The 26,221-nt window shown below is 45.5% G+C and overlaps 3 protein-coding genes across 5 annotated transcripts in view; all 3 read right to left on the bottom strand.

The window, feature by feature from the left end:
• agap1 (ArfGAP with GTPase domain, ankyrin repeat and PH domain 1) overlaps positions 1-13,129 on the bottom strand; it is a 119,890-nt gene extending 106,761 nt beyond the window's left edge. The window contains exon 1 of one of the 2 annotated variants that reach the window (XM_037091009.1): positions 11,984-13,129. In XM_037091009.1, the coding sequence (XP_036946904.1) occupies positions 11,984-12,146 (163 nt within the window). In that variant the 5' untranslated portion in view covers positions 12,147-13,129. The remainder of the gene's footprint in view (positions 1-11,983) is intronic. The other variant, XM_037091010.1, reaches the window with a different exon arrangement.
• A 1,174-nt stretch (positions 13,130-14,303) lies between these two features.
• LOC119015279 (fas apoptotic inhibitory molecule 1-like) lies at positions 14,304-16,575 on the bottom strand. Its single transcript, XM_037091128.1, has 4 exons — positions 16,444-16,575; positions 15,818-16,046; positions 15,536-15,585; positions 14,304-14,594 (listed from the first exon to the last, which is right to left on the bottom strand). Exons 1-4 carry the CDS (start codon positions 16,558-16,560, stop codon positions 14,445-14,447), a joined length of 546 nt encoding a protein of 181 aa, XP_036947023.1. The 5' UTR covers positions 16,561-16,575; the 3' UTR covers positions 14,304-14,444.
• Positions 16,576-18,456: 1,881 nt separating this feature from the next.
• Positions 18,457-23,260, bottom strand: LOC119015275 (ras-related protein ralB-B-like). 2 transcript variants are annotated; one of them, XM_037091125.1, is made up of 5 exons: positions 23,222-23,260; positions 20,887-21,009; positions 20,600-20,808; positions 20,327-20,501; positions 18,457-19,958 (listed from the first exon to the last, which is right to left on the bottom strand). In XM_037091125.1, the coding sequence occupies exons 2-5, from the start codon at positions 20,998-21,000 to the stop codon at positions 19,851-19,853; spliced, it is 606 nt and encodes a 201-aa protein (XP_036947020.1). In that variant the 5' UTR covers positions 21,001-21,009; positions 23,222-23,260; the 3' UTR covers positions 18,457-19,850. The 2 variants fall into 2 exon arrangements, with proteins under 2 accessions (XP_036947020.1, XP_036947019.1); XM_037091124.1 differs by lacking the exon at positions 23,222-23,260 and adding an exon at positions 22,810-23,215.
• Positions 23,261-26,221: the final 2,961 nt, after the last annotated feature.

Genomic DNA, 26,221 nt, shown 5'->3' with positions numbered 1-26,221 from the left:
TGAGGACACAGAGGAACTGTCCTCCACCGGCCACCAGACTCCATTCACATTTCTCTACATTTTAGACAGGAACAGTTTCCATCACACTGTCACACAGAAGGATGTTTCTGCACTTTTAACCTTTTAATCTTTTTAAAATCTGCAAACGTGAACATCCAAAATGTCAGATTCTACAGTCACAGTGAGGATCAGAGTCGGTACTGTGAGAGTTCTGCTGAACAACTGAACATCCAGAAAAGACTGAACCACAGACTGAGTTCTGCTTTAAGGGTGAGTCACTGAGGAGTGGGAGGAGAGGAGAGGAAACAAGGAGAGGAGAGGAGAGGAGAGGAGAGGAAACAAGGAGAGGAGAGGAGAGGAGAGGAGAGGAGAGGAGAGGAGGAAACAAGGGGAGGAAGGGGGAGGAAGGAGAGAAGAACAGAAAGGGTGAAAGGAGACAAGATGGGGAAACACTGAAGAGGAGGAGAGAAGACAAGGAAAGGAAACACAAAGAAAAAAGGAGATGAAATGTGGAGAGGAGGAGAAGGAAACAAGGAGAGGAGAGATGAGAATAGATGAGCAGAGAGAGGGAGAGGAGGAGACAAATGAGAGTGAGAGCAGAGGAAACATGGAGGAGGAAGTGAGGAGACAAAAAGAAAAAAGGAGATGAAGTGTTGAGAGGAGGAGAAGGGAATGAGGAGAGGAAACAAGGAGATTTGGAGATGAAGGAGACAAGGAAGGAGGAGGTGAGGAGGTAAAGGCAGCCGTGAAGTGATGCAGGGACAAACAGAAACTCTCTCTCTCTCTGCTGAGCACAGGCTTGGTCGCCCCGATGACTCACACTTTGTCTCTCTGTTGCAACAAACCAACATCAGAACCGAGCCGAGAGGAAGTGAAGGTCCAGAACCATCAGAACCATCAGAACCATCAGAACCGCCGCTGCATACAACACTTCTACTTCCTGTACACGGGCAGGACAGACGAGGAGGGTCAGAGGTCACAGCAGCTTCAGTTCTGTATTCACACCTACATGCATCAGTCAGTGTGTGTGTGTGTGTGTGTGTGTGTGAGCAGTTAAGAGCATTAGCCGAGCGGCGCCGGTGCCAGGGGCCCGGTCCGACTGCCAAACAGAGAGGGGTCAACGCTCCTCTGCAGCTGCAGCGAGGCAGATTAATAATCCTTTAGTTAAAATGAAGAGATTTGTGTGTCGGGCCGGTGGACACACGCTGTCCCCGAGAGTGATACCCGACACACCGGAGAGGGCTTAGAACCGCTGCAGCCGGGCCCAAAGGCACCGAGGCAGCCGCTCAACACTGTGTGTCCATGGAAGAAGAAGAGAAGCGGAGCTTACTGATGATGGATGGATGAGGCGCTGCAGCTCTGATTTAAACAGTGACTGAACACTCAGAGCGTCCTGATGAGTGTTATTGATCCCTGCTGAGACATTAGCTTGTAGCTCAGAGGTCAGAGGTCAGAGGTCAGAGTTCAGAGGCAGAACAGCTTCAGCAGGTTGTGTGTTTGAGAATCAGGACGCTGGATTCTGGAGCTTCTCCCGGTCCGATACGGGCCGCTGTATTAAAGTTAAAGAGGCGATGCGGCTCAGAGATCAGGGTGGTGTCGTGTCAGAGGAGGAGGTGTAGCTGACACACAAAAACAAAAGGAGGACGAGGATCCTGCTGCCAGATGGTGACCCGGTACAAAGAGTCTGAGAGGAGGATTGATTGTGTGTATGAAGGACAGATGGAGCCGAGTGTCGCCTGCCGACCCTGTAAACTCTCTTTCTGTAGTAGCTGGGGAGCTTTATGGCCCTCTGAGGCCACCGTAGCTCCTGAAGGACTCCGACTAGGTGCCTGTAAACCCAACAATCCCGTTCTGGTTCATGAGGACATGGAGCTGCTGTAATAAGGCGAGCTGGTGCTGGTGGTGGAGTCAGACTAATTAGGCTCTGAATGATTTATCGGTGAACGAGGCGAGGCCTTCAGGGGCTGCCGAGCATCTGCTGCACGCCTCGGAAACATGCAGGACCAACCGAGCAGAGAGAAATCAGAGAACCAGGACGACGGTGGACGGTCAGGTCTGCCCGAGACCTCCGTCCAGCACCACGCCTCACAGGACGGATCGATGGAGATGGAGATGGAGCAGGAAGTGACATCAGCCTCCCCTGGGAGACTCGGTAACAAGATCTCCCCCTCATCTAACGAGCGCTGCTGTGGTTTCTGTCCTTTCTCTCCATCCTGTGGCCTCCGTCAGCGGTTTACAAAGCGAGTCCCACTCTGCTGCATTAAACTGAGAGAGCATTGTTAAGGAGCGGGCAGGAAGCCAGCCGCCTATTTTTACTCGAGCATGAGATGTGCGTTGGCTCTATTGTTGTGGTGGGTCGGTGTCTGGAGCTTCCCTTCATGTCGGAGAGGAGGGGGAAAAGGGAAGAGGCCGGCTGCAGCTGGACGCCACAGCTGCACGGGCGCCGACACACATCCAAGCCTCCGCTTCCTGATGGACAACGTATAGACCACTGAATCATTGTCACAGGTCCAGGTCCAGGTCCAGGCCCGCCTCTCAGGGTCTCTTATCAGCTTGTAATACAGATGTTTTCTCGTTCAGGACGACCAGGCTGATGTGAAACTAAACAAGGATTAGATGTGGACAGTTTTTCTTTCCAACCACGAAACAAAACCCGTCTAAACTGACTTCACAGACACAAAAGATATTTGTGTAACTGGAATTGAGGACAGTGAACGTGATGCTCAGCGCCGAGCTTTCATTCACCTCTTCATTATTTGGGCCACAACAGGGCCTGAACATCATTTCATCTGATGCATCTAAAAACTAAAACTCCTGCTCAAAGTGTTTTTACACAAAGAAACTCAGATGTTCTTCACACAGAAACATCCAGGTGAGTTTGTCTCCTGAGCAATAAAACGCTCAGTGGATCGGTTTGCGGTTGTGATGTTTGTGGGTCGGGAACAGAGAACACCTGAACCAGAAGTGAAACCGGCTGTGAACCAGACAGTGAAACACCGTCAATACTCCTGATCATCAATCAGTTGTCAGTCTGCAGAGCGTCTGACAGTCAGGAGGGTTTGTTTCATACGTCAACATGTGTTCAGTCCCTGTCGGACTGGGAGGAGAACAGTTTGTAGCTCAACTACACGTGTTCATTAATCAATAATCTCTCAATATTCAGTTTCATCCACACAGGTGAGTTCAGCAGTTCTGATCAGGAGAGACGGATCAATAAGGCTGACCAGAATCTGCTCACAGAAAACACACCACATGTTAAACTAGACTGCAGAGGAAGAACTCCTCATCACAACGTGTCGCGTCACGTCACGAACACCTTGTTTTCTGTCTCTGGACCTGGTTCTGATGTGGCCTCGTGGTCTCCAGACTACAGTTCATGTTTAACGAGCTCGTCCTGGTAAAAGTTCACTACTTCTACTTCTGCTGAGTGAAAACAATCAGCTTATCTTATGTACACATGCAACACGATGCCAACTCACAGGGATTTACACACAGTTAGTGGACTGTTTGTTTCATCATATGTTCATTTACTCTGGATAGTGTTAAAATCCATCTCCCATTATTATGTGTTTATTATAAATGTTGGTTATGTGGCCCGACAGAAAGCAGCTGCTGTGACAGGATGAGACACGTGAAGGTTTTGGATGTGGGCGTGTTGATGTCTTTCACTTCCCTCAGCGTCCGTCTGACAGTAAAGATGTGATGTTTCCTGTGAAGGCCCGTCAGAGGACGTCTGAAGGCTCCTCATGAGTCTCTACAGATCCAGGATCAGAACCAGGATCTCGTCTGTAAAGTGATTAAATTCATGTGAAGAGAACGAAACGTCTCCGTGAGTCAGACTGAGTGTTGTCTGCATGGACACAATGAGGAAGCTGACCGGCAGTAAACGGTCACAGCGGTGTGGTTTGTGTGGTTTGTTGGAGAAGTGAACAGTTCCTCAGTGATGCTGCTGTGACAACAACAGTCAAACAGGGTCACTGTGAAGTTCTGCCGCAGTTCTGAAGAAGTCACTCTGATGTCTGCTGAGTCACACCAACAGATTCCCGTTTACGTTCTGCAGGAAACTCTCTGAGAAGATTTTACCTCCAGCTCTGTAATCAACACCCGACCGCCCTCAGCTGTCCGACAGATCGTCCGGCTCTGCTAGTCTCAAACCGGACAGACGAGTCGAGCCTCCGTGGACCGAGTGAGGAGTCGTCTTTCTGTCAGCTCAGCAGGACAGGTGTGCAACATCAGCAGCCTGGGAGCAGGTGAAGGCTGACAGTCACGACATCCATGATCATCATGATGTCAAACATCAAAACATTGATACGGTGTTAAAACAAACGTGAGCTCATCCTGTCGTCTCTTCACGACTAATCCAGCAGCTGATAGTAAGTTAAAGGTTTACGGACGGTCTCCACGTCCCTGCACTCAGATTATCTGCAGACTGAAAGACATTTTCTAACTTCTACAGTCCTGAGAGCGTCGTGATCGAACATCCTCAGACTGACTGCAGCTCTGTTCAGAGTGACGGAGGCTGATTCACAGCTACAACACAACAGTCCATTAATGACCTCATTAGATGCCGTGTCATCAGCAGAGACGTGTGTGACGGACTGATTCCCGTCTGCCAACTGACTCACTGCGACCTGCGACCTCAAACTGTGATGCCCAGGAAGTGGGAAAACGCTGGAGGTCACGAGCGACCAAAGAGAAAACGAGAGAGGGGATGATGGGAGAAAGACAGCGAGAGAGAGACGGATCAGCCAATCAGCAGCGAGATGCCAAAACCAAATTTAGCAGCAAAGCCCGGAGCTCTGCATTATTCAGACACAATGACCCATTAAAGGAGTTTCTGAGAGGAAGACGAGGAGGAGGCAGAGGAGGAGGAGATCACACCAACTGATCCAACCATCACCATCGTGTGTGTGTTGGTGGATATCACCTTTGTTAGCAAGAAGCTAGTAACAACACCTGTCAGACACCTGAAGGCTTCATGTTCACATCTTTAAACAAACATCACTGGTATAATTTCCATCAGCTCATGACGAGGCAGACGTCACAGTAGAACTCATGGAACTGGTTCTGAACTGTGGATCAAACCAGTCTGGACACTGGGGGGCGAGTGTGTTGGTGTGTGTGTTGCAAACAGAGGGATTAAAAAACAAACATGGCCGTCTCAGCAGGGAGTCCGTGTTGACACAGATTAGACAGATTAGACGTCAGATGAAGACCACCACCTAAATATCTGCTGGTGGAAAAACAACCCACATCTTCTCCTCCGGCTGCGTTTCAGAGCCGACGTGGAGCGAAAAGCAAACTGGAATACTGTCAGAGAGACGCTAAGACACAGATTTTACGCTGCGTGGAAACAAACGGCGGAACAAATGTGTCAGTGAACGCATCTGTCTGCTCTGCCAGCTGTAATCATGTCGACACGCTGCAGCTAATGTGGACAGATAACTGAGTCGGACACAAAAAGACGAGTTCAGGACAATCTGCAGAAATAATAACGTGGTTTCAACCTGTGAGCCGGTTCACAAACTCAGAATCACTCATCATTGTTTTAAAGTCAGTTTGTGGACGTCCTCTTGCTCACGAACGTTTTCTGACATTTCATAAACCAAAACAATGAACCAACACATTAATCACCAGTGAAGATAAATATTACTTCCTACATTTGCTGATATTATAAACTATCTTACAGGTTGGACCTTTTAAATCTGGTTTATTCATTTTAAACCCAGTTTAGCTAAACTCTGATTGTAAGTCATGTTAGATTTGATTAATCTTCAGCCTGTTAGATGACGAGGCATCAAATCTCACTGAATATCAAACATCTAACGGCTGTTTAACGGAGAGTTTTACAGCTTCATCTGAAGCTGGAGACAGTGACGGTCCAAGATGATGTGAAACTGCATTTCTTTAATGAAAAGAAAACTGATCTGTGCTGCAGAAGTCATGACTCCACAGTTTCTGCAGCGTCAGGCGACCTGCAGAGAGCTGCTGACTCAGACTCTGGCAGGTAACTGCTGCACTCTCACATTAAAACACCAGTCGAGTGTCAAGTCGAGCGCTGCCAGAGAGTTTCACACAGAAATCAGCGACGTTGAGGCCTGACGGCGGTCTGGTGTCTCTGGATCGAACAGGAACATCTGGACACATCAGTCTGACGGCTACTGACAGCATCAACAGATGTTGGTGGTTGAATTAAAGATCACTGTGATCATCACAACTTCATAAACTATAAAGATATTTCAGATGATGGAAGGAAACCTGCAAATATTCACATTAAAGAAATCAAGTATAAAACTAAAACTTTAACTGCAGCAGGTGGAGCTGCTGTGATCCTCGGGTCACACCGAGGTTGGAGGTCGCTCGCTGGTGTTAAATCCTCCAGTGAGACGAGGTTAACTGGGATCTCTGGGATTAGTTTCAGATCACAACTTTTCCTGCTCCCATTAATCTGCCTCCAGTGGGCTTTATGGATCTCTGCTGACGGCCGACTGAAACTCTGCTGTCAGGGTGAATGTTCTGTAATATCTGGAGCTCATTCAGCAAACAGCTGATATCTGTTTACATTTGTTTCTTTAAATGAGCTTCTTGTTAATGGGTGAAGAAGTCTTTGGATGTGAACATAACTGGGGGCCTGTTTCACCTGTGAAACCTTCACCTTGTTTTTTATCCTAAAGATGCAGCCAAACGTCCAGTACGACGATCAGACTGTAAGACCTGACTGGTAATAAAAGGAGGAGCTCGTTGTGGAAATGAGACCTTTTGACCTGAACTTCCTGTGTTGGTGCGTCACATCAGGGTCCTCGTGCACGCGCTGCATTTGTCCACAGAACCAGATTAACGAGATAACGAGTGTCCCCGAGCGGCTGCTGATGCTCATCGATCAGTCTGCAGAGGAGGAGGAGGAGGAGGAGGAGGAGGAGGAAGAAGCAGCCGGGGGAATACTGATGCAGGACAAATGTCAGACAGGATTTCTACTCATTAGCAACATGAATACCAGCTCAGGACGTCACCTGCTGACGCTCATGACTGCAGGAATCAGTGTGAAGCTCTTCTTGATTTCAGACCACTCAGTGCTTCATGGATCAAAGTTAACCAGTGATTTAAAAGAGACAGAAATATCTGCTGTGCTGTCCGCCTCCACCGTCCTCCAGCCTGCTGATGACTCACGCTTCACCTCGTACATTAGGCCTAATGAAAGCACAGGCACTCTGCAGAGAGAGTGGTGTGGTCAGCATGGCCGGGCGGAGGTGGAGGACAAAAGGTGCACAGACCTCAGCGTAATTTCTCAAGACAGAGCGGCGTGCTGGCAGCGCTGCGGCGGCTCTTATGTAACGGCTGAAAACCCCGGGTTTAAAAGCATCCCTGTGACTCCTTATTACTGCTATTACTGTTATTATGGGATGTCAATCAGCCGCAGCGTTACATAATTGCTCCCTGCCTCCGGCTTCAATCTGCCACAATAACAATGTTCTGATGTCGGCGGAGCGTTAAGAGACAAACACGTGGACACTGATACATCTGAAGCTGACGGACGCTCACATCTCACTGCAGCTCCTCAGACGTGAGCTCAACTCTGAGCCCTCGGACCAGAACACGGGCCTCACTCTGGAACCGGTCGATACCCTCCTTTGATTGCTCGTGTGCAGTTAATTCAGTTGTACATAAATATTTGATTTATCTTCATTAGGCTCATTTTATTCACGAGGCTGTTAGGAAACATGACGGAGGGAGCGAACAAGTCGAGGAACTTGTCAGAAGTAGGAAGTGAAATAAATGTAGTGGAGTAGAAATATGAAGAAGCAGGAAAGTACAAATCCCTCCTTCCCTCCATCTGTTGGTGTGTGATACATGTTGTTTATGAATCATAACTGTGCTGCCACAGAGATTCAGGTCACATAAAGGTGCATTAAAATACCGTCCGACTGGCTGAAGGTGAGAGAGCTTTACTTTGGCCGGAGCAGACAAAGGAACGCAAAAAGGCTCAGCAGTGAATGTAAACAGGCTCCACGCAGCATTGATTCATCTGACAGAGACTAATCCCACATTTAAACCCTGGTTGGAGATCAGTCCGCTCGCTGGCAGCAGCACGGGATTGATTTTCTCTACAGGTGGTCCTCAGTGTGCTGCCTGAATAAGACAGGAAACCTGAGAATGAGCATTACTGTGGGTCCGGTCCTGACAAATGCGAGAGGATCCACAGAGCCTGCAGGGTGAGCAAACACACCGCGGCCAGGAGAACTAGGTCACACGGTGCGTTCACGGACCCGCAGGCTGGAGCGCCGACAAAATAAGACAAAAGAAACGTGGTCGAGTTACTGCAGAGCGGCTCTGATAAACAGCCTGGGGAGATTAAAGAGGAGCGCCGTACTCCACTCCACCGGATCTACTCACATCTACTGTAATCTACTTTCTACCGCTGCTCTCACAAAACACAGCCTTCAATCTGCTGCTCGCTCGGCCCGGATCACACCGCTCCATCATGCTCACAACCACTCACTTCCCTGACGTTCAAACTAAAGTTTCAACTGTTCAACTAGTCTGAACGTAAGAAAATAAACTGGGCAAAATTCAAAGATATAATATGGAAGAAATTGACTTGTTGAATCATCCTAAATGTTTCCAACAGCGTTCAAACCAGACAAACCTCAGCTCTCCTCATTTTCTACCCGAGTCACATCAGATAGATTTTTTATCAGCAGTGGTGATCGTGAAAATATGTGAGTTTCTATCAATGAAGACAAGACCGAAGTCTGCTGCCATGTTTGTGGTGACGGAAGCAGGTATTTTAAGCTGAAACATGATGTTTTCCTCAGCATCAGACAGATGAACACTGACAGAGATCAGACAGCTGAGCGGCGTTAAAAAGGAAATTATCAGACAAACATCCACAACAACTTCCTGTCAACACAAACAGACTGTGTCCTTGTGTGCTGTGATTCATGCTGGTGTTAATCATCAGTGTGTAACTTCCTTTGAGTCCAGTCTGAGTGAGTAAAACCTGTTTGTCTCAAATGGCTCTGTGAATTAAAATCTGTGTTCCGGCCGTGAGAAAAGGAAAGTGTGGCTGTTCCCGGCTGCTTCGTGATAACACAGAAAATGGGTCAGTGTCACCTGGCTGGGAGGACATCCATCCTCCCTCACACACACCTCACATGCAAATGAGCCCCGCCACGCCGCCATCGCCGCCGCCACAGCAGGAGAACATGTGGCGCTAAGTAGGCCGGGTCTCACCTGCTCCATGAGAGCCAGAACCGGGCCCATAAGACGACGGGAGGGACGGACGGCTGCCTTACATAACAACAACACAAACACACAGGGAGGACGGAGGCCTCTCCAGCTGACAGCTTGCATAACAGCACACGGATCTGAGCGAGGCGTCCAGATGTGCGCTGAGGGGCAAAGAGAGAGGATGACAGTCCGCCTGCTGCTGCTGCTGCTGCTGCTGCTGCTGTTTTGGGTTATTTCCAGCATGAACGCAGCCTGAATGAGTCACTGAGTGCCACTGAATTCAGGGAAAATGGAAATGAGCTCAAGTAGCAGCGAGTCACTGCTCTCGCTATTGTGCTGTGAAGCTCAGCAAGCGCCGTCACACCTCGGCTGGTCCTAATGTACACCGTGATTCAACCTACAGCGAGCCTTTGTGCCACAATCCATTATTATTCCTCAAAAAAAACAAAACAAACCCCAACCAAACCCCATTCATTTTAGTCCAAATTCAGAGGCAGCGCGTCACATTTTCAGGGTGAAACCACTGGATTGTTTTTTAAAAGGGCCGAAGACTTCAACGTTTATAAGTGTGAAATCACTACATGATTTTAAACAGATATCTTGACATTTTCCTGACGTGTTTGTGGTGTTACAGAACAGGTACGTTCACCAGACTTTAGACAAGATGTTGATATGAGACTTGGGGACATTTTCCATCTGTGTTAGTAGCATCAAACCTGGATGTTTCTGAGCAGACGTCCTTTTTCCTGAGTAAACCAGAGCATAAGCACAGTGTTGTCTCAACATCAGATTGAAAACTGAACCTAAAAGAAAGCTGCAACATGGAGAAATGTAAATCGTTTGAGCGTGTCTGTGGTTTTAGAAATGTACATTGTGAACATTTATTCAGGAGGAAGCAAAACTGCAGGAATTTTCTTCTTATGGGGGGAAATCCTGCTCCAACTCAGTGAAAGTCTATTTTTAGCAGCACTGCTTGACACGTTCTGGAAGGTGAGGTCATTAGTCCTGCTAGAAAAAAGCACCGACGTCGCCCTTTAAAGCTGCATCCAAACAGAACCGAGTTCTGCAGAGCTCAAGAAGTGACAGTCAATCACATTCTGTCACGTTTGACCCGGTCCAGCTTCTTTTTCTGCTGACCGTGTGACTGCACACATCTGCGCATCATACAGATGTTTCCAAACACAGCCAGCCGTCGCTCCAACAAAGCAGCTGCCAGCTCGGCTCCAGAAAACATATTCTTCCAAACAGAATCAGGGACGACACAAACAGACCTCACAGGATCTGTCTTCATCATCATCATCATCATCATCATCATCATCATGTGACCCACAGCAACAAGCAGAAATTAAACTCATTCCTGCTCGACTCCAATTCTCAGATAATCAAATAGAAAGAGCCGGTTTCAGTCTCTGGAAGCTAACGACAACCGTGTGACATGTTCTCTGTAACACCAGGGTCCCTTTACATTTCCACCGTTTTAATCAGATCACAGGTGAAGCCGTTTGAACACAACATGAGAATACGACAGTTTATACGGACAAAACTGTAAGGACAATCTCAAACTGTCACTATTAATATCTCTGCTAACAGACACCGGCTTCTTCCCACCTGCACCGCTCAATAAATCAATACTGAGTGGTGGATTGTTTTACAAATCACCGTACGAACGCAGGCTCACGTGTCTGTTCAGTACATCTGTGTTAGCATTATTGTCCTCACACCGAAACATGATCAGACCAAGAGAGCGCAGCTGATCTCTCCCAGCAGACAAAATGTAAAATCATGTGCAATAAACAAATTAATCTCACTGATAGTGACACAAAGTTCAGGCTAATATAAAGTGCAGTCCCAGTTCTGTTCACATCTCAGTTTGAGCTTCAACATAAATCCTTCTTACAAAACACCTCTGAGGTCCAGACTCCTACACCTGTGCAGCACTACAGCCAAGATCCTGCATATTAAAACTACATTTCCTACCAGACTTCAGGACAAATTCCAGTCGTGTTTGTGGCAACAAAACTGGATATTGTTGACAAGACTTCATGATATTTTTCAGCCACGTTTGTGCCAATAAAAGCAGAATATTTCTCCAGCCGTGTATTCTAATATCAGCAAATATATTATCTGACATGCTAACTCTATATTCTGTCCTGGGAGACTTTATAGTTTCTACAATCCGGTGAGTTTTTCTGTTTCACTGAACTGATATCGGTAGAAACAAAGACTGCTGAACTGTAAAATGTTCTGACTTCATTACTGAAGTGTCTGATAACCAGGTGATATATTCAAATCAGACTGTTTGCACTCAGGTGCCATAAAGCGAGTAACGGTCCATTTCTGAGGAGACTTCTGGATATTTTCCATGATTGTGGTTTTCTGACTCTAAGTTGTTGTTGTGCCAAGTAATGAATCGATTAACAGTCAGGCTGTAGAATAAAGTCTAATAAATCTTCATATTCATGCAGCTTTTAGTGGCAACAACAGTTAGAACTGAACATCATTGAACCCAGATATCACTGCTGCTGTCGGACCAGAACACGGTCCAACATCTGTGCAGACCTGCTGCCAGCTCTCAGCAGTGTGTCACCTCACAGCTGATCTGATCAGTCTGGACCGCTTCAGATCCTCAGCATCGATTTCATTCTGAGTCCCAGCACACTGAACGGGGACCTCAGCACATGTACCAGCCTGTTCGGGGCTCTAGACGTGTTTGTGCACAGCTGGACCACCAGCAGCATCCTCCTCCGTGTCCTACCTTCAATGGCGATGACATGCTCCCGGATCTGGTTCTGCAGCAGCGGCTCCTCCACCCGCTCCAGCAGCTCGTAGATGGAGTAGATGTTGGGGTGGACGGACTCGAACCTCTGGATCTCGGAGCGGATGGCGGCCGAGTTGGCCAGGTGCTGCTGGTAGTTCATGGCTGAGCCCCCGGACTGCAGGACGCGTGGTTGATGAAGAGGAAGGTGAACGATGTGACCTCCAGCAAGCTCAGAGAAGCGTCGGAACACGCTCTTCTCGTCCGGATCTCATCCACTAACACATCAGCTACACATTCATGTAAATCACTGAGTCCACACAGATTAAAGTCCCTGGTTTCCTCCGCTACATCCCGGGGAGTCTGACTGATAACCAGCGCTGTGTGTCTCTGGCGGAGGCGGCCAGGCTGCTGCTGCTACTGGCCGCTGAAGGCAGCTGTTTCCCGGGGCGTCCCGGTTCCCGATCCCGGTGCGCTGACAGATGTGCGGCAGGCGGAGCAACGCTTCCCCATATCCTTCCAACCCGAGTCAGATCAGAACCGCAGTCTCTCGAGTCCAGCCGGGTCCAAAACAGCGCTCAGAGTCATAGCTGACCGGACGAGAAGGGTAAAAAACGGCCTTGTTGCTAGGTGGCTAGGCTAGCCGGCTAAAGCTAACTAGCTGTAGCTTCCAAGCCGGGGAAAAGGGAAAACTCGCCGCTTTTCAGGCGCTAAAGTCGGCTTAACATACCGGCTGAGCGGGAGGTTAGAGGGCAGCGGAGCCAGCAGCCATTTTAACAAAATAAAGTGAGGCGGCGGCTGGTGACAGACAGGCAGCCCGATAAACAGTTCGTGGTGGGGAGTTAGGATGTTCCCGTCCGTCCCTCCGTCCGTTGTTTTGTCTCCAGTCCGGGAACAGCTGCAGCACAACACCGTCCACAATCCGAGCCGGGCCGCGGCGGTCCAGCGGGGCTCCTCCCGGTGCTTCAGCGACACGTTCTCACAGGTGAGTCCCGCACACGGCGCACAAACACTCAGCCGATCCCCCTTCCAGAGCCGTGAGGTCCATCCCGTGCAGACCGGAGCCACAGTATCCCAGCCGGGCACGTCACTGCCGTCAATGTGGGTCCTCCCGCGGGTCAACGCACGCGCACAACACGACGGAATCCGGTGCGGATTTTCAAAATAAGACTCGTGTTTTTTATTTTTCTTCTTGCCGACATAAACTGATGTTTACCATGTAAATTGAAAACAAAGATCCAAACAAAAAAAGAAATGAAAATATGCAACATGCAACTAGAAATAATAAAACTACAATCCTACAACGTCATCTTACATGTGCAGGAAATGTACTGTTTTGCCTTCAATTCACTGAAAACATCTGAAAATGTAAGTTTTCCACTTCAATAAAATACATTTGAAACAGAAATGTAGTTAGATCGTGATGTTCACAGGGTGGGTATTTTTCAAAATAAAACTGGACAGAGCCGACAAGAACATGTACGTAATATAACTAAGACGCAGCTAAGTACATTTACTTCAGCACAGTTTTGAGGTATTTGTACTTTACTCGATTATTACCAATTTCCAACTTTCATTATCTACAGTATTGAACTGTACCATATTAGCGTTAAACATTAATACCAACATATTTTTCAAGTTTATCTCATCCAAGCAACCCCAGTCTAGACACAGGATAAACATTATGGAAGAGGAAGTAACAATATAGTATTTTTCATGATTTATTTTAAAACTAAAATGTAAATAAAAAAGGAAAAAAGATTTAGAAACACTTGTAAAACACAAATGTTAGAGTAGAAGCCTGATTGTATCTCGTTTTTACCTTGTCATCTTTAATTTATTTTAATTATACTAATCTTAATATATTATTATTCAATATAGACACACAGTACGTTTGTAACATTTATTAAAATCACCAAAATATAAAAACAAAACCTATATGTATTTTGTCCGATTATCTCAGAGGTCTAATTTGCAGACTAGAATTCTTACATTTATTGTGCATATTGTATTTCGTACGACTCCCTCTGAACTTTTTAAATCACGACATATTTTATACTTTTACTTTGAACTTCATTTTTTTTCTTGTTCCGGCCCTTCTCGCGCCAACCGTCGCGTGCTTGACGAAGCGGCATTCAGGAACACACTCAGTGCGCAAAAAAGATTTTTTTTAAAAAAATCAGCTGATTTCTTTGATTTCTGCTTGTGAATTCATGATTTTTGACAGCGGAAGTGAATTAATTTAGGCCCCCTTCAAAATAAAGTTGCAAAATGGACATCTTGTTGAATAAATCACCCAGTGGAGCATAAAAAGAGACAATGCTTTTGATTTCGGTGTTTATTGCATATTTCTACACAATGGTCTAAATTTGAAACCAAACCAAACGAATCCTTCAAAATAAAGTTCCTCCAGCAGATGTAAACAGCTCCCTCAGAGAGTCTTTGGCAGCTCAGCTCTGCACTAATGTGTTGAAGCTGGTATTTGTTCTCCGTCCAGCAGTAAATAGTGCACAATGCCATTCTTCTTCTTCCCACTGCTGGTCGCCTTGATGCAGCAGTCGTGTTCCCCGACTGTGAAGTTTGTCTCGGTGCCGTCGTCCACAAACTCTCCCTGCCGACAGGAAACACACAGGAGCAGACCTTTAGGATCAGAGCTGGTCATTTATGTTCACATCTTATATAAACATTTTGATTCACAAACTGAGCTTCACTGTCAACTCATATTTGACTTGTCTCCTTTGGATTCCTTAAATCTTATTTTGAAAAGACTCTTCAGAGGATAGAAACACCTGTCTTCATGGAGGATGAGATTTTATTGTGAAAATGATGTAACTCAGCCCACATGAAGCTAAATTACAGAGCTGGTAGTCAGAACATGGCCACCTGTTGTTGGAGCCAGAGCTACTGTGTTACATAATTTTCACAATAAAATCTCATCCTGTATAAGGGCAGGTGTTTTCCATCCTCTGAAAAGTCTTTTCAAAATAAGATATCACTGGATTACTGTGATACTGAAGAAAACCTAAAAACATGATGTTTCTAAGGCAAGTTCTGCACACGTAAGGAGCCTCTTTGTTTTATGATTACCATAAACTTCCATCAGCATGTAATATATTATATTCAGTGTAACTTACACTTTCCAAGAGGACACAGCATTTAATTTTTATATCTATCAGCAATACTAGTTCATACATCTGCTTAGAAATCCTCAAGAATACACAGTGCTTACATGTGCAGAACTTGCCTTAGGAACATCACGTTTTTAAGTTTTCTTCAGTCTCACAGTGATCCAGGGATAGTTGTCTGTACGAGCACACTGCAAACAGGAAGTGCTAACAGCTAATTTGGCTAATTTTGAATCAAGATTATCTACTGAAATTTTTAGACATTTAGCAGTTAGCTAAGGAAGTGCTGACAGATAATTTGGCAGAGTTTAAATGTCATTTTCTTTTCAGTATTTTTCATTTAGTTCCCTGCTACGTCAGTTGGACTATGAAAGAGAAAATGACTGAATTTCATGAGTAAAACTACATTTTGTTGAGTGATTCTCACCATCGTGTCCATTTTCTGCCCGTTGCACCAAACATCCATGGTGTCCTTCTCTGTCAGACAGAAGAAGCAGAGTTTATTCTCATGAACTGAACCTGTTTCTGCATCTGCTGATGTACAGTATCAGCTCAGGTTTGGTGTCTGTTATCCAACCAGGTTGATGCTGCAAGTCATTGCTTCCTAAAATAACTGACTGACCTCAACCTGAGCAGATTAAGCTTCTGTGTTTTAAGTGTTCACGACTGCCGTTACACAACCACACAGCGAGCATCAGTGGTGACTCACCGAGGACGACTCTGTAGTCCTGTCCGTCCACTTTGAGCAGCCAGGTCTTGGTGGTCTGCGCCCGGTTGTCGATGAACTTCTGCAGGCTCTTCCCGGCGATCTGCAGCGTGTACTCGTAGGCGAAGCCGCTGATGGCCTCGATGACTATGGTGGCTTTGGTGTCGGAGCTTCCCACCGTGAAGGTTTCCTTTCCGACCAGCTTGAACATCCAGTCTTTTCTGACGACTTCCTGTGGAGGAAACAACACCTGCTGCTGGACTCATTCATTTATCAGTGGAGACCTCCAATCAGCATCGAGCTCTTTTATCAACACCTGTCATCTTCTGGTAATCCAGAGGAGTTGAAACCACACCTGGATGTTTAGCTGGAGTTGTTTGAGCGGCTGCTTCTCTACCAGAATCAGATCGGACTCCCGGAAGTTGCTGCTCACATTGTCAAAACCACCACCAGCTCTACTGAGCTTTTAAGCCTCTTTTAGCTTCCAATTTTGTTTACAGCAAATCAGGACCTGCATCAGGACCTGGTAAGTAAAGTAAGTATGTATGTAATTGGAGTCCTCCGGTTCAGAACCAGAAACCCTCTGTCTAACCTCTCAGCTGTGACCCATCTGGACTCCCAGCTCTCACCTGTCCGTTCACATAGATGACCCGTTTCCCGGTGGTGGTACCGTGAGCGAACTCGATCCTGTAAACTCCATCGCTCAGCGCCACCTCCCACACTGCCACCAGGTCTCCGCTCAGCATCTCTGGGAGTCACAGAACCATGTGGGCTGAAGAGCAGGTCTGGGAGCTGCAGCTGGTCTGAGAGTGTGGGTCGGCGCCCCGCGGTGCAGTCCTGGTGTCGGCTCAGCAGCAGGTGTATTACTGTAAGAGGCTTACAGGCCTGAGCTCACTCTATACTGACACTGGTAATTAGGACGAGCTCGGGTCTGCTGGACACAGCAGGAACATCTCTGCACGTCTGCTGGAACACAAGAACAGAAGAGGGGTGGTGATCGGGCCGGACCTCGGACCTCGGACCTCGGACCGCTGACCTCTGACCTCTACATGGACCTGGTGAGGGAGAAAGGTTGTAACATTCAGGCAGACAAAAGAAAAAGTCTGACAAGAACAGGAAACACACACTGGACATGATCTTCACTATGTATCTGCCATTTACTCACCTGGACCTGGACTGGACCTGGACCTGGACTGGACCTGGACCTGGACCTGGACCTGGACCTGGACCATCCTCAGCTCTTCGACTGTCTGTGTGCTCAGCAGTCTGTTTGACTTGGATTTTTGAAATTTAAACTTACTTTGAAGGATTTCTTATATTCAATTTCGGTTTTAAATATATTTCAATAATATTCACAATTATATTTATACTTTTTTTTTTTTTACTGAATTTAAATGTGGTGAATTCTTTTAAATTCTCATTTTATTTCAATGTTGCAATTTTCTATTTCATGTGTGTTTAATTTTTTTAAATTTGATGATTAATGGATGTTTTGTTTCTTTTATTTAATTGAGTTTTGTTTCCTAAATCCTTTTAATTCATCATCATTATTATTTCAACGTTGTTGTTGACGTAAATAAACAGAGTTGTAACAGCAGCAGCAGCAGCAGCAGCTCACTGAACGATGATAATAAGGTTTATAGTTTTATCTGTTTATGATCTGACACCCTGACACCAGATCAGCTCGATGGATCAAATGTCAGGAAACAATCAGACACAAAACATGTGGAGCAAAGTTCACCACAGGAAGGAGGACGAGGAGGACGAGGAGGTGCAGGTCCAACCTGTCTCATGAAGCAGGAAACTGCAAGTTTAATGGAAATAAACTTCAGAGACGAACTCAGCAGGTGTGACGAGCAACTCACCTCATAAATATATCTCATAATATATCTTTATTCAGAAATCTGCAGTTTAACAAGCGTCAGACTGGAAAAGTGACAACAAATGTTTGTTTTGTGTGTTAAACACATTTCTTCACTCTGAACTCACGTGACCTCATTCAAAGTCAACACGAGGCGCCACCTGCTGTCTGAACTGTGACTCTGTTACACTCTCACTCATTAATGTTTTAATCTTAATATATAGTGTTGTTGCACGAGGCTCCTTTGAATTAATATCTTTATCATTAACTACAGATATAAATGCAGCTCTCAAACTTTATTATTCAAATGTGTTTCCTGTAAAGTCACACAGGAGAGCTGGTATCATTATTCTTAATAATGTATCTAATAACTTTAACTGTTAATGTCTCAACTGTAATGATTATAATTCATATTAAAACAGATTCCTAAATATTAATAACTCTGTGATATAACTTATTATTCTCTGTTCATGAACAGAATCGGGTCATTTGTTACACTTCCTGTAGAAAAAGTGAATTTCTTTGAAAGCAAAGTAAATATTCATGAATTCCTGCAGATGAATTTCATCATTTTGCACGTAGTTAAATTATAAAAACAGACTAAATAAACCTTAACATTGTCTATATTTTCCCAATTACATGTCTTCAAATAATCCTTAAAATGATTGTTAATCACCAATCAGTTAATTTACAGCTCGTCATTTCTTCCTCTGATTGATTTAATATTGGTCCCTCTTCAGTGTTTGAGTCGTTCTTATAAGAAATGAACAGACGACACCTGATCAGTGATCAGTCTGACTTTTATTATCAAATGGGTGTGAGTGTGTCTGCGAGGACAGATCTGATTTAAAGAGGTTGTGATTATAAATTATACTTGTGTTCGTCGGGGAGGTGAAGAGTGAAGGCATCATACAAAAGGAGTGTGTGGAAGTGTGATACTGCATGTCGGGAATGTGGGTCAACACAGCGAGGAGGAACACGGACGAGCGCAGAAGTTTTACACTTTCTGGTATTTTCAGGTCACAAACGCGTTTCTTTTCGAGGAAACGAGGGTTTAAGGCACAAAAATCCTCCCTGGAGCTTCTGGACATGATGTCGGGTCGATCGTCTGATTAACACGTGAAGAAAAAAAAAAAAAATCAAGATTGTCGAAACATTCACAACAATTTAAAAAAGACACAAAAACATGTGGAGTGTGTGGCCAAAAGTATGTGGACACCATGTTAGCATAATGACCAAATACCTTTTTACCAAAATGATCGCCACAATTTTCAACTCAAGCAGATTTTGCTGATCAATGGGGAGTTAGCTTATCAAGGTGAAACAGTTCCATTCATACAGAGAAAAGTCTATTGAGCTAACACTGGTAGCATGCTAGCTGTGTTGAGCTCCTCATGCATCATACATCCTGTTTTTATCTCAATAAAGCTTCATGCACATATAAAAACAGAGAATTAGCTTCTTCGTTAGCGTCTACTGTCCATAAAGAACTGCATCTCCTTGTGTTGAACACCGGGGGGCGTATGTCTGTGACAACAGACACAACGAGCCTATCGCTGCTTTAAGCTAGCTCGAGTCTATAAATAAATTCAGCTCCATAAAGAAAAGGTGTGTGGAGGAACCTGAACCCCGACTCTGGACCAGACCCGATCACCACCATCCCTGTTGGACCTGGATGATGTTCTGGAGGCTGCATGAGATCAAATCCCTGCTGCAGGTTCAACATGTGGCAGAAAGAACAGCTGCTCGAGCTGCAACTGCTGAATATCGTCCACATACTTTTGGCCACATAGAATTTGGACTCCACAATCTGTACATAAAGAGGAAGCAGAACCAGCACAGTACCAAGGTCACCAGACAAACAACAACAATAATAATGGAAGTGAGACTTTCTGGTAGACTCGACCTCGAACACGTCGACTCTTACATTTTATACACTTGGAGGAAAAAAAAAAACAACACACTTTCAGGTTTAACGATAAATGTTTAACGATAAATGCCCAAATAAATGTGCAGCTGAGGAAAAGAGTACGAGCTCCTCATCTGATGAAGTGTTTGTAGCGCAGCTGTGCAGTCGTCAGGCAGGTTCTGGTCTGAAGCCGCCGCCCGAGTCCATCAGTCCGTCCGACCGCCGTTTGGTTTTGGCACGTTGTCACGTCGACCGTGACGGCGAGGTTAAAGTATGCAGCAGCGCTTTTTCTTCTTCTTGCCGCTCGGCCCGTTTCTTCCTATGCTCTCGGCCATCTTCTTCTTGCGGACCTCCCGCATGAGGTCAAAGAACACCTGAGAGACAGAACACAGGTGGAGAACAGTGAGCTGCAGATCGGCTGCTTACAAACCACGTGTCTGACTTTACTGTGACGGTGATTTTAAAATGTTGCAATAAAAAAAAAACGAATAAAAACAGAAAACGTGGAACATTTCAATCAACTGGATCCATCGGACTGCCGAGCAAATCTGAAATACGTCTTTTAAAATGTTTCCATCAGCGAGCGAGTGGATGAGACTCTGCAGACGATGAGTTTGTAAAAGACCTGCTGGATGTGGAGAACAAAATGTGTCATGACGTCTATTAAAATGTTCTTTTGGTTCCTGCTGGTTTGAACTTGGACGTTCTCTTGTTGAACGTCGTGTCGTCGTTGTTTTCGTACCTTGTCCACGTTGGCCCTCGTCTTGGCCGATGTCTCCACGTACTGGACCCCCCACTCGCCGGCCTTGGCCGTGGCGTCGTCAGCAGAGACCTGCCGCCGCTCCTCCAGGTCGGACTTGTTGCCCACCAGCAGCAGAGGGATGGCCTCCTCCTCCTTCACCCTCAGGATCTGCTCCCTGACACACAGAACACATTCAACACTTAGAAATGACAGGTCCGATCTCACCGGTCTCATCACCAGAACCCCTGACCAACGAGAAATAAAACCAGGAACCTGAACTCGGACGTGGCGGTGAAGGACTCGTGCTCCGTGATGGAGAACACCAGCAGGAAACCCTCCCCGCTGCGGAAGTAGTTGTCTCTGATGGCGGCGTAGTCCTCCTGCCCCGCCGTGTCCAGGATGTCGATCTGCACGTCCTCGCCGTCCAGGACCACCTTCTTCCTGTAGCTGTCCGCCTTGGTGGGCTCGTAGTCCTCCACAAACTGGGAGCAGAGAAACCATCATACGACTGGGAGCAGATGCAGCGAAGGATCATGGGAGATGTAGTGCTGAAGGCTTACCTCGTCATACATGAACTGGAGGGTGAGGGCGGACTTTCCCACGCCACCGCTGCCCACCATGATCACCTTGTGGAGGACCAGAGACGTCTGGTTCTTGTTCTTACCGGAGGCCATGACTCTGGCCTGCAGGGACCAGAAGAGACCAGCAGGGACCAGAAGAGACCAGCAGGGACCAGAAGAGACCAGCAGGGACCAGTAGAGACCAGAAGAGAAAGGGACACAATTAAACAATCTGACCCAGATTCATAATGAATATCTAACCTGTAAATGATCCAGCAGCAGGGACCAGTAGAGACCAGAAGAGAAAGGGACACAATTAAACAATCTGACCCAGATTCATAATGAATATCTAACCTGTAAATGATCCAGAACAATAGAATCTTAAACCCGTCCAGTCCAGTCCAAACATCTGAAGGTTCTGGTGACAGTATTAGATGTTAACGTGGTGTGAGACGTTCACTCGTCACAGAGCCGAGTGGTTTCTTCTGCCCCTCCTGCTCTGCTGAGTTGAAGTCACGTATACATGAAGTCGGGTCAGACTTACAGTAAATATTTGGATTGTACTGAACAGGATCTGGTTACAGTTTCTGTTTCATATCCCTCCAGACAGACTGTTCGGGGGTTTCAGCTGCTGACGGATGTTGTTCACAGACACAATTCATCTTCTGCCAGATTATAAAGATTATGAACCTGCTTCTGACGCTGTGATGATGTTTTAATGTTGCCACACTTTTATATTACTTTACTTTCTCTCAGAATTAGACTCGACATCAGGACTCTGACGCTCTCTCCACAGTTTGCTCCCGACTCGGTTCAAACGTCGATTCACAGCCGCATGTTGACGGGAAAAGAAGTAAAGGAAAAACGGCACCCGAGTCAAAGTGTGTTCACGGTTTCCTGTCAGTCTGTGTACTGGTTTCATTAACGTTTTACACATTTATAGATCCGTCAGCTGTGACTAAACACTTTCAGCAGCCGCAGCCTGAAGTTTAGGAGGTGAAACGAATCATCCTCTGACAGTAAAGTGAACTCTGTCAGGACAGAACAAGACATCCTTCACCGTTTACCGCCCCAAACATGAATCTGTTAATGGAGAAAAGGCTGTTGTGTTGTTCCTGTGTTTACACCCTCTGACTGGAAGTGTTTGTATTCTCCAGGATCAGGAAGCTCTCTCTCCTCCCAGCGATCACCTCTGTGTGTCTCGGCTGAGGTTAACACTGTGAAACTATCTCAAATTCAACAGTGTGCAAACAGCTTTCAGGCGCAGATAAGCAGCTGTGGGTGCTTTTAAAGAGATAAGCAGGTGTTTATCTTCCAGTAGAGTGATTATCCAGGAGCTGAGGCCCGGCCCGGTTCTGTAGAGTGTTCTGGTCAGATGATAACAGGCTGTGGTTAGAGTGCAGGGAGCAGGAGGAGCAGGAGGAGCAGGAGGAGGAGGAGGTGTCTGTGACCTTACAGCCTACAGGGACACCAGCTCCAACATGAGGGCTGAACACCAGCAACATGTCGGCTGCGGGCTGTCAGGACTGAGCCTGTCAGGACTGAGCCTGAGTAATGGAGGCTGTGAACCAGGACAGAACCAGGACAGAACCGGACGCTGTGTGTGCTGCCGGGCTGAAAGAGGAACTGAGCGTCCTGCTGTCAACACGGACAGCTTCCTCTGTGAGCCAGCTGACAGCTTTAAACTCCGAACAGACACTACACAGACTCGCTTCCTTGTTCCCGCCTCCAGCCGCACAGCCGCCTCTGATTGGAGCACAACTCCCCTACGGCTCTTCCTATTGGCTGCTGGGAGCGTCAGTCAGCAGGCTCGATGGCAGCAGATAGCGTCCCACGGGGGAGATTCAGTGAAAACGACGTAAAAACGCGTCACAGCGCAGCGCTGACAACACGAAGCTAGCTCCAACATGTCTGACTACTCACCTGCTAACGTGTTTCACCGCCGCTCGCGCCACAATCCGCCACACAGCGACACACACCGACACACACTCAACTTCTCCAAGTTGACCAGGACACTCTGCCCCACCTTGTACCCGGACTCAGCCGCAGCTCGTCTCCGTGCGGCAGGAGGAGTCACTCCGGAGCGGGGAAGCGGCGAGCGGGACGGTGCTAGCGGAGCCGTTACCAGGGCGACGGATTTAGCGGATAGCTTAAACGTCGCAAAAAAAAAACTCGGACTGAAGAAAGATGTGGCGCAGACGGATACTGTGAACGTGTGTCGTAAAATCACACGACGGCCACGCGAACGTATCTGTCGTAAAACCTACGTCTTGTTTGTTTATACAGCTCGTGCGCTGACGACGGCGGGAAACAAGCACGGAGTGAGACGTCTTACCGTCCGCCTCCTCTCAGGACGAGGCACGTACCACTAACAGGATGTGACGTCACGGAATTCCTTCTGTTCATCGTTTAAAAAAAAAGAAAATGATTTATTTATTTATTAATCCAAACACTCCACCGAAAAACACTGCATTAAATAAATAAATAAATATATTAATATGGTACTTTATTTTAATGACAACCGTGTCAAAACTATTTATCAACTAATATTAACTATTTTATTTTTATTTTTGTATTTATTTATTTATCCAGCCGTTCCACCAATTGAAAAAAAACAATGAGGAATAAATAAATAAATACATAATTTTCGTGTCAAAACTGTTTCAAAGTCTATTTATGTATTTATTTATTTATCAATTTATTGATCCAAACACTCCACCGACTGAAGAAGAAATGATTAGAAATAAATAAAGAGAGAAATACATGAAGAAGTATTTTATCTTAGTGTTCATTCATGTATTTATTTATTTGTTGATCCAAACATTCCACAGATTAAAAAGTAAATGCAGGACTTTATTTAAATGAAAATCATATCAAAACTGTTTAAAAAGCCAATTTATTTATTCATTGATCCAGCAATTTAAAACAATAGTATTAGAAATAAAAGACATTTCACTTGGTGTTTTCTTCATACGTTTATACTGTATGTGTGGAAAATAAATCTAAAACATGTCCAAACAAACAAACGTCCATTAAACAAGCTAACTTCAGTTCAGTTTGAGTCTATGTTTCTTCTCCTGTGAAGATCAGATTGTTTCTGTCGTCCAAGCAGGAAACTCCATCTGCTCATTGAAAGTTTGGGTTTGTAATAAAACCACTTTACAGGCAAATTCTCTCCACATTTTCCCTTTTTGCTCCAGTGGTTCCATCTTTGAAACATCCCATGGGATTGTGTCAGTACACACCATAACTCCTGTGAACTGAAAGCAAGGAAACACACAGATTTACAGCAGCGTCTTTCTCCACAGCTCCTGCAGCGACGACAGTTCACTGTTTTTCCAGCACTGGCGTTGGAAAGAACTTGTTTACTTTCCAGGCAAATTCTCTCTGAAACAGAAGATTTATTCTCCTCAGAACACAATCTTTCCATCCTCCATCTGTGTCTTGTGTTCCCATATTTCCTCCTTTTTGCTTTAATGGTTCCAAACTTTGACCCGTCCTGTAGGGATTCATCTGTGTGAACTTCTGGGTTTTGTGTTTCCTCCTGTGTGAACATTTACACAGTTTTGTGAATTTAGTTCCAGGAATGAAGCGCGTCACACAGACATGGCCTAAGTATTTAAATGTGTCAGTAGAGTGACGTTCACAGGTCATTTAGGCTCAATGTGCAGATGGAACTCCTTCATGTAGTTCCAATATTTGGAGCCAAGATGGCGCCATCTCCTCACCTCCTCCTCTCCGGCTTCACCTCAAACCCAGAGACGTAATGAAGTGAAACAGTTCCACTTTAAACGACCTCTCAGCTGATTCACAGTGTAGAAAACATGTTTTGTCCCCTCGTCTCATTTTCCACATTCCCTCCAAATTAGAGCTGACACATTTAGTGTCTTTGGAAACTTTAATAATTCAAATTCAGTGGATTCGGTCAAAACAACATGTGTTATGAATCTGCAGAATGAGAATCAAATGCATGTGATCTCATTGAAAACAGGTTGGTACGAGGGCGTAAACAGAGCCGACCCGGTTCCTCCCGGTGTTGTTCTGCTTCAGGATAATCAGCAGCTGAGAGGTCAAAGGTCAGCTCGGCTCGGCGCGGCTGCTGCTGGGAGTCTCGGCCGCGTTGCGACGAGCTGATTTGGTTTTGGTTTTTACTAACAAATGCTGCCGTCCGGACGTCCTGCCACGTCGACGCCAACCGGACACAGTGACGAGGCCGCGCCGCTGCAGATCGAGTTCCATCTGGAGAGAAAGAGTCTCACTGCGACAGGCTGAGATGTTCACATCATGTCTGGAAGGAGCTGAAAGTGCCACTGATACGTCCTGATAGCATCAAAGCTCATGGTGCGTTTATTTATTGTGGGTTTCATTCTCTTCTGTACTGGATGTCTGAGGTGTCCACATACTTTTGTCAGTGTCTTAAAGACAAATTACAGTAGAACTAAACTGATATCACGTCTTCATATAATTCAACTTGTTCCCTCACTTGAATCAGGAAATACAACTTCCCAGAATTCCTTTTAAACATGATGAGTTTCAGTATTAAAGGAATTAAAGAGTGAGTCAGAAAGATCGTGATGTAGGTTGAATTTCAGTAGGTTTGTGTGTCAGGTTGCAGTATGTTTGTATTATGTGTCATTATTATGTTATTTGGTGCCATGTTATATTATATTGTTATGCTGATATGTTGTAAGGTTACTTATGTCATATATCGTAATTATGTCTTGTGTGCTATATTGTTATGTTTTATTATTGTGTAATGCTACATTGTAAAGTTGTGCCATGTTATATTTGTTTTTAAGTTTATTATTATTATTATTATTATTATTATTATTATTATTATTATTATTATTACTTTACCTGATTGCTAGACTTCATACTTGTTCCTCAACATGTATCTTATAATCACAATTAATCTGCATATTTATAGTTTAAACACGTGAACACAGATTGAAACAAAAGTTATCGATGTAAATTACAGTCGAGCCATTAATTCATCTACAGTAATAATCCAACACGTCCAACATATTCCTCATTTTGTTGGTTTTTACTTGTAGTACTTTAACATTGTTGTTCTAAGATGTCAGATTTATATTCATATTATTACTGTGTTATATTTCATAAACTTCTTAAACCAGATTTTAAGTGCGATATTTATTTTTTCTCTCATTATTTATCTATATTGCCTTTGTTATACATGTTTTCCTGCAGACACTTGAAAGCTGCTGCACTGATTCACTCGGTCAAAGGCTCTGAATGCTGCTTAAATCGCTGAAAAAGCAGAGGGACTTCTGAACGCGGTGTGCAGCTCTGTGCTCGGGGTCCTGCAGTGCAGTGG

Source organism: Acanthopagrus latus, chromosome 24, assembly GCF_904848185.1.
Source record: "Acanthopagrus latus isolate v.2019 chromosome 24, fAcaLat1.1, whole genome shotgun sequence".
In the NCBI taxonomy this organism is placed as follows: domain Eukaryota; kingdom Metazoa; phylum Chordata; class Actinopteri; order Spariformes; family Sparidae; genus Acanthopagrus; species Acanthopagrus latus.
This window is presented reverse-complemented; position numbering and strand designations above follow the sequence as displayed.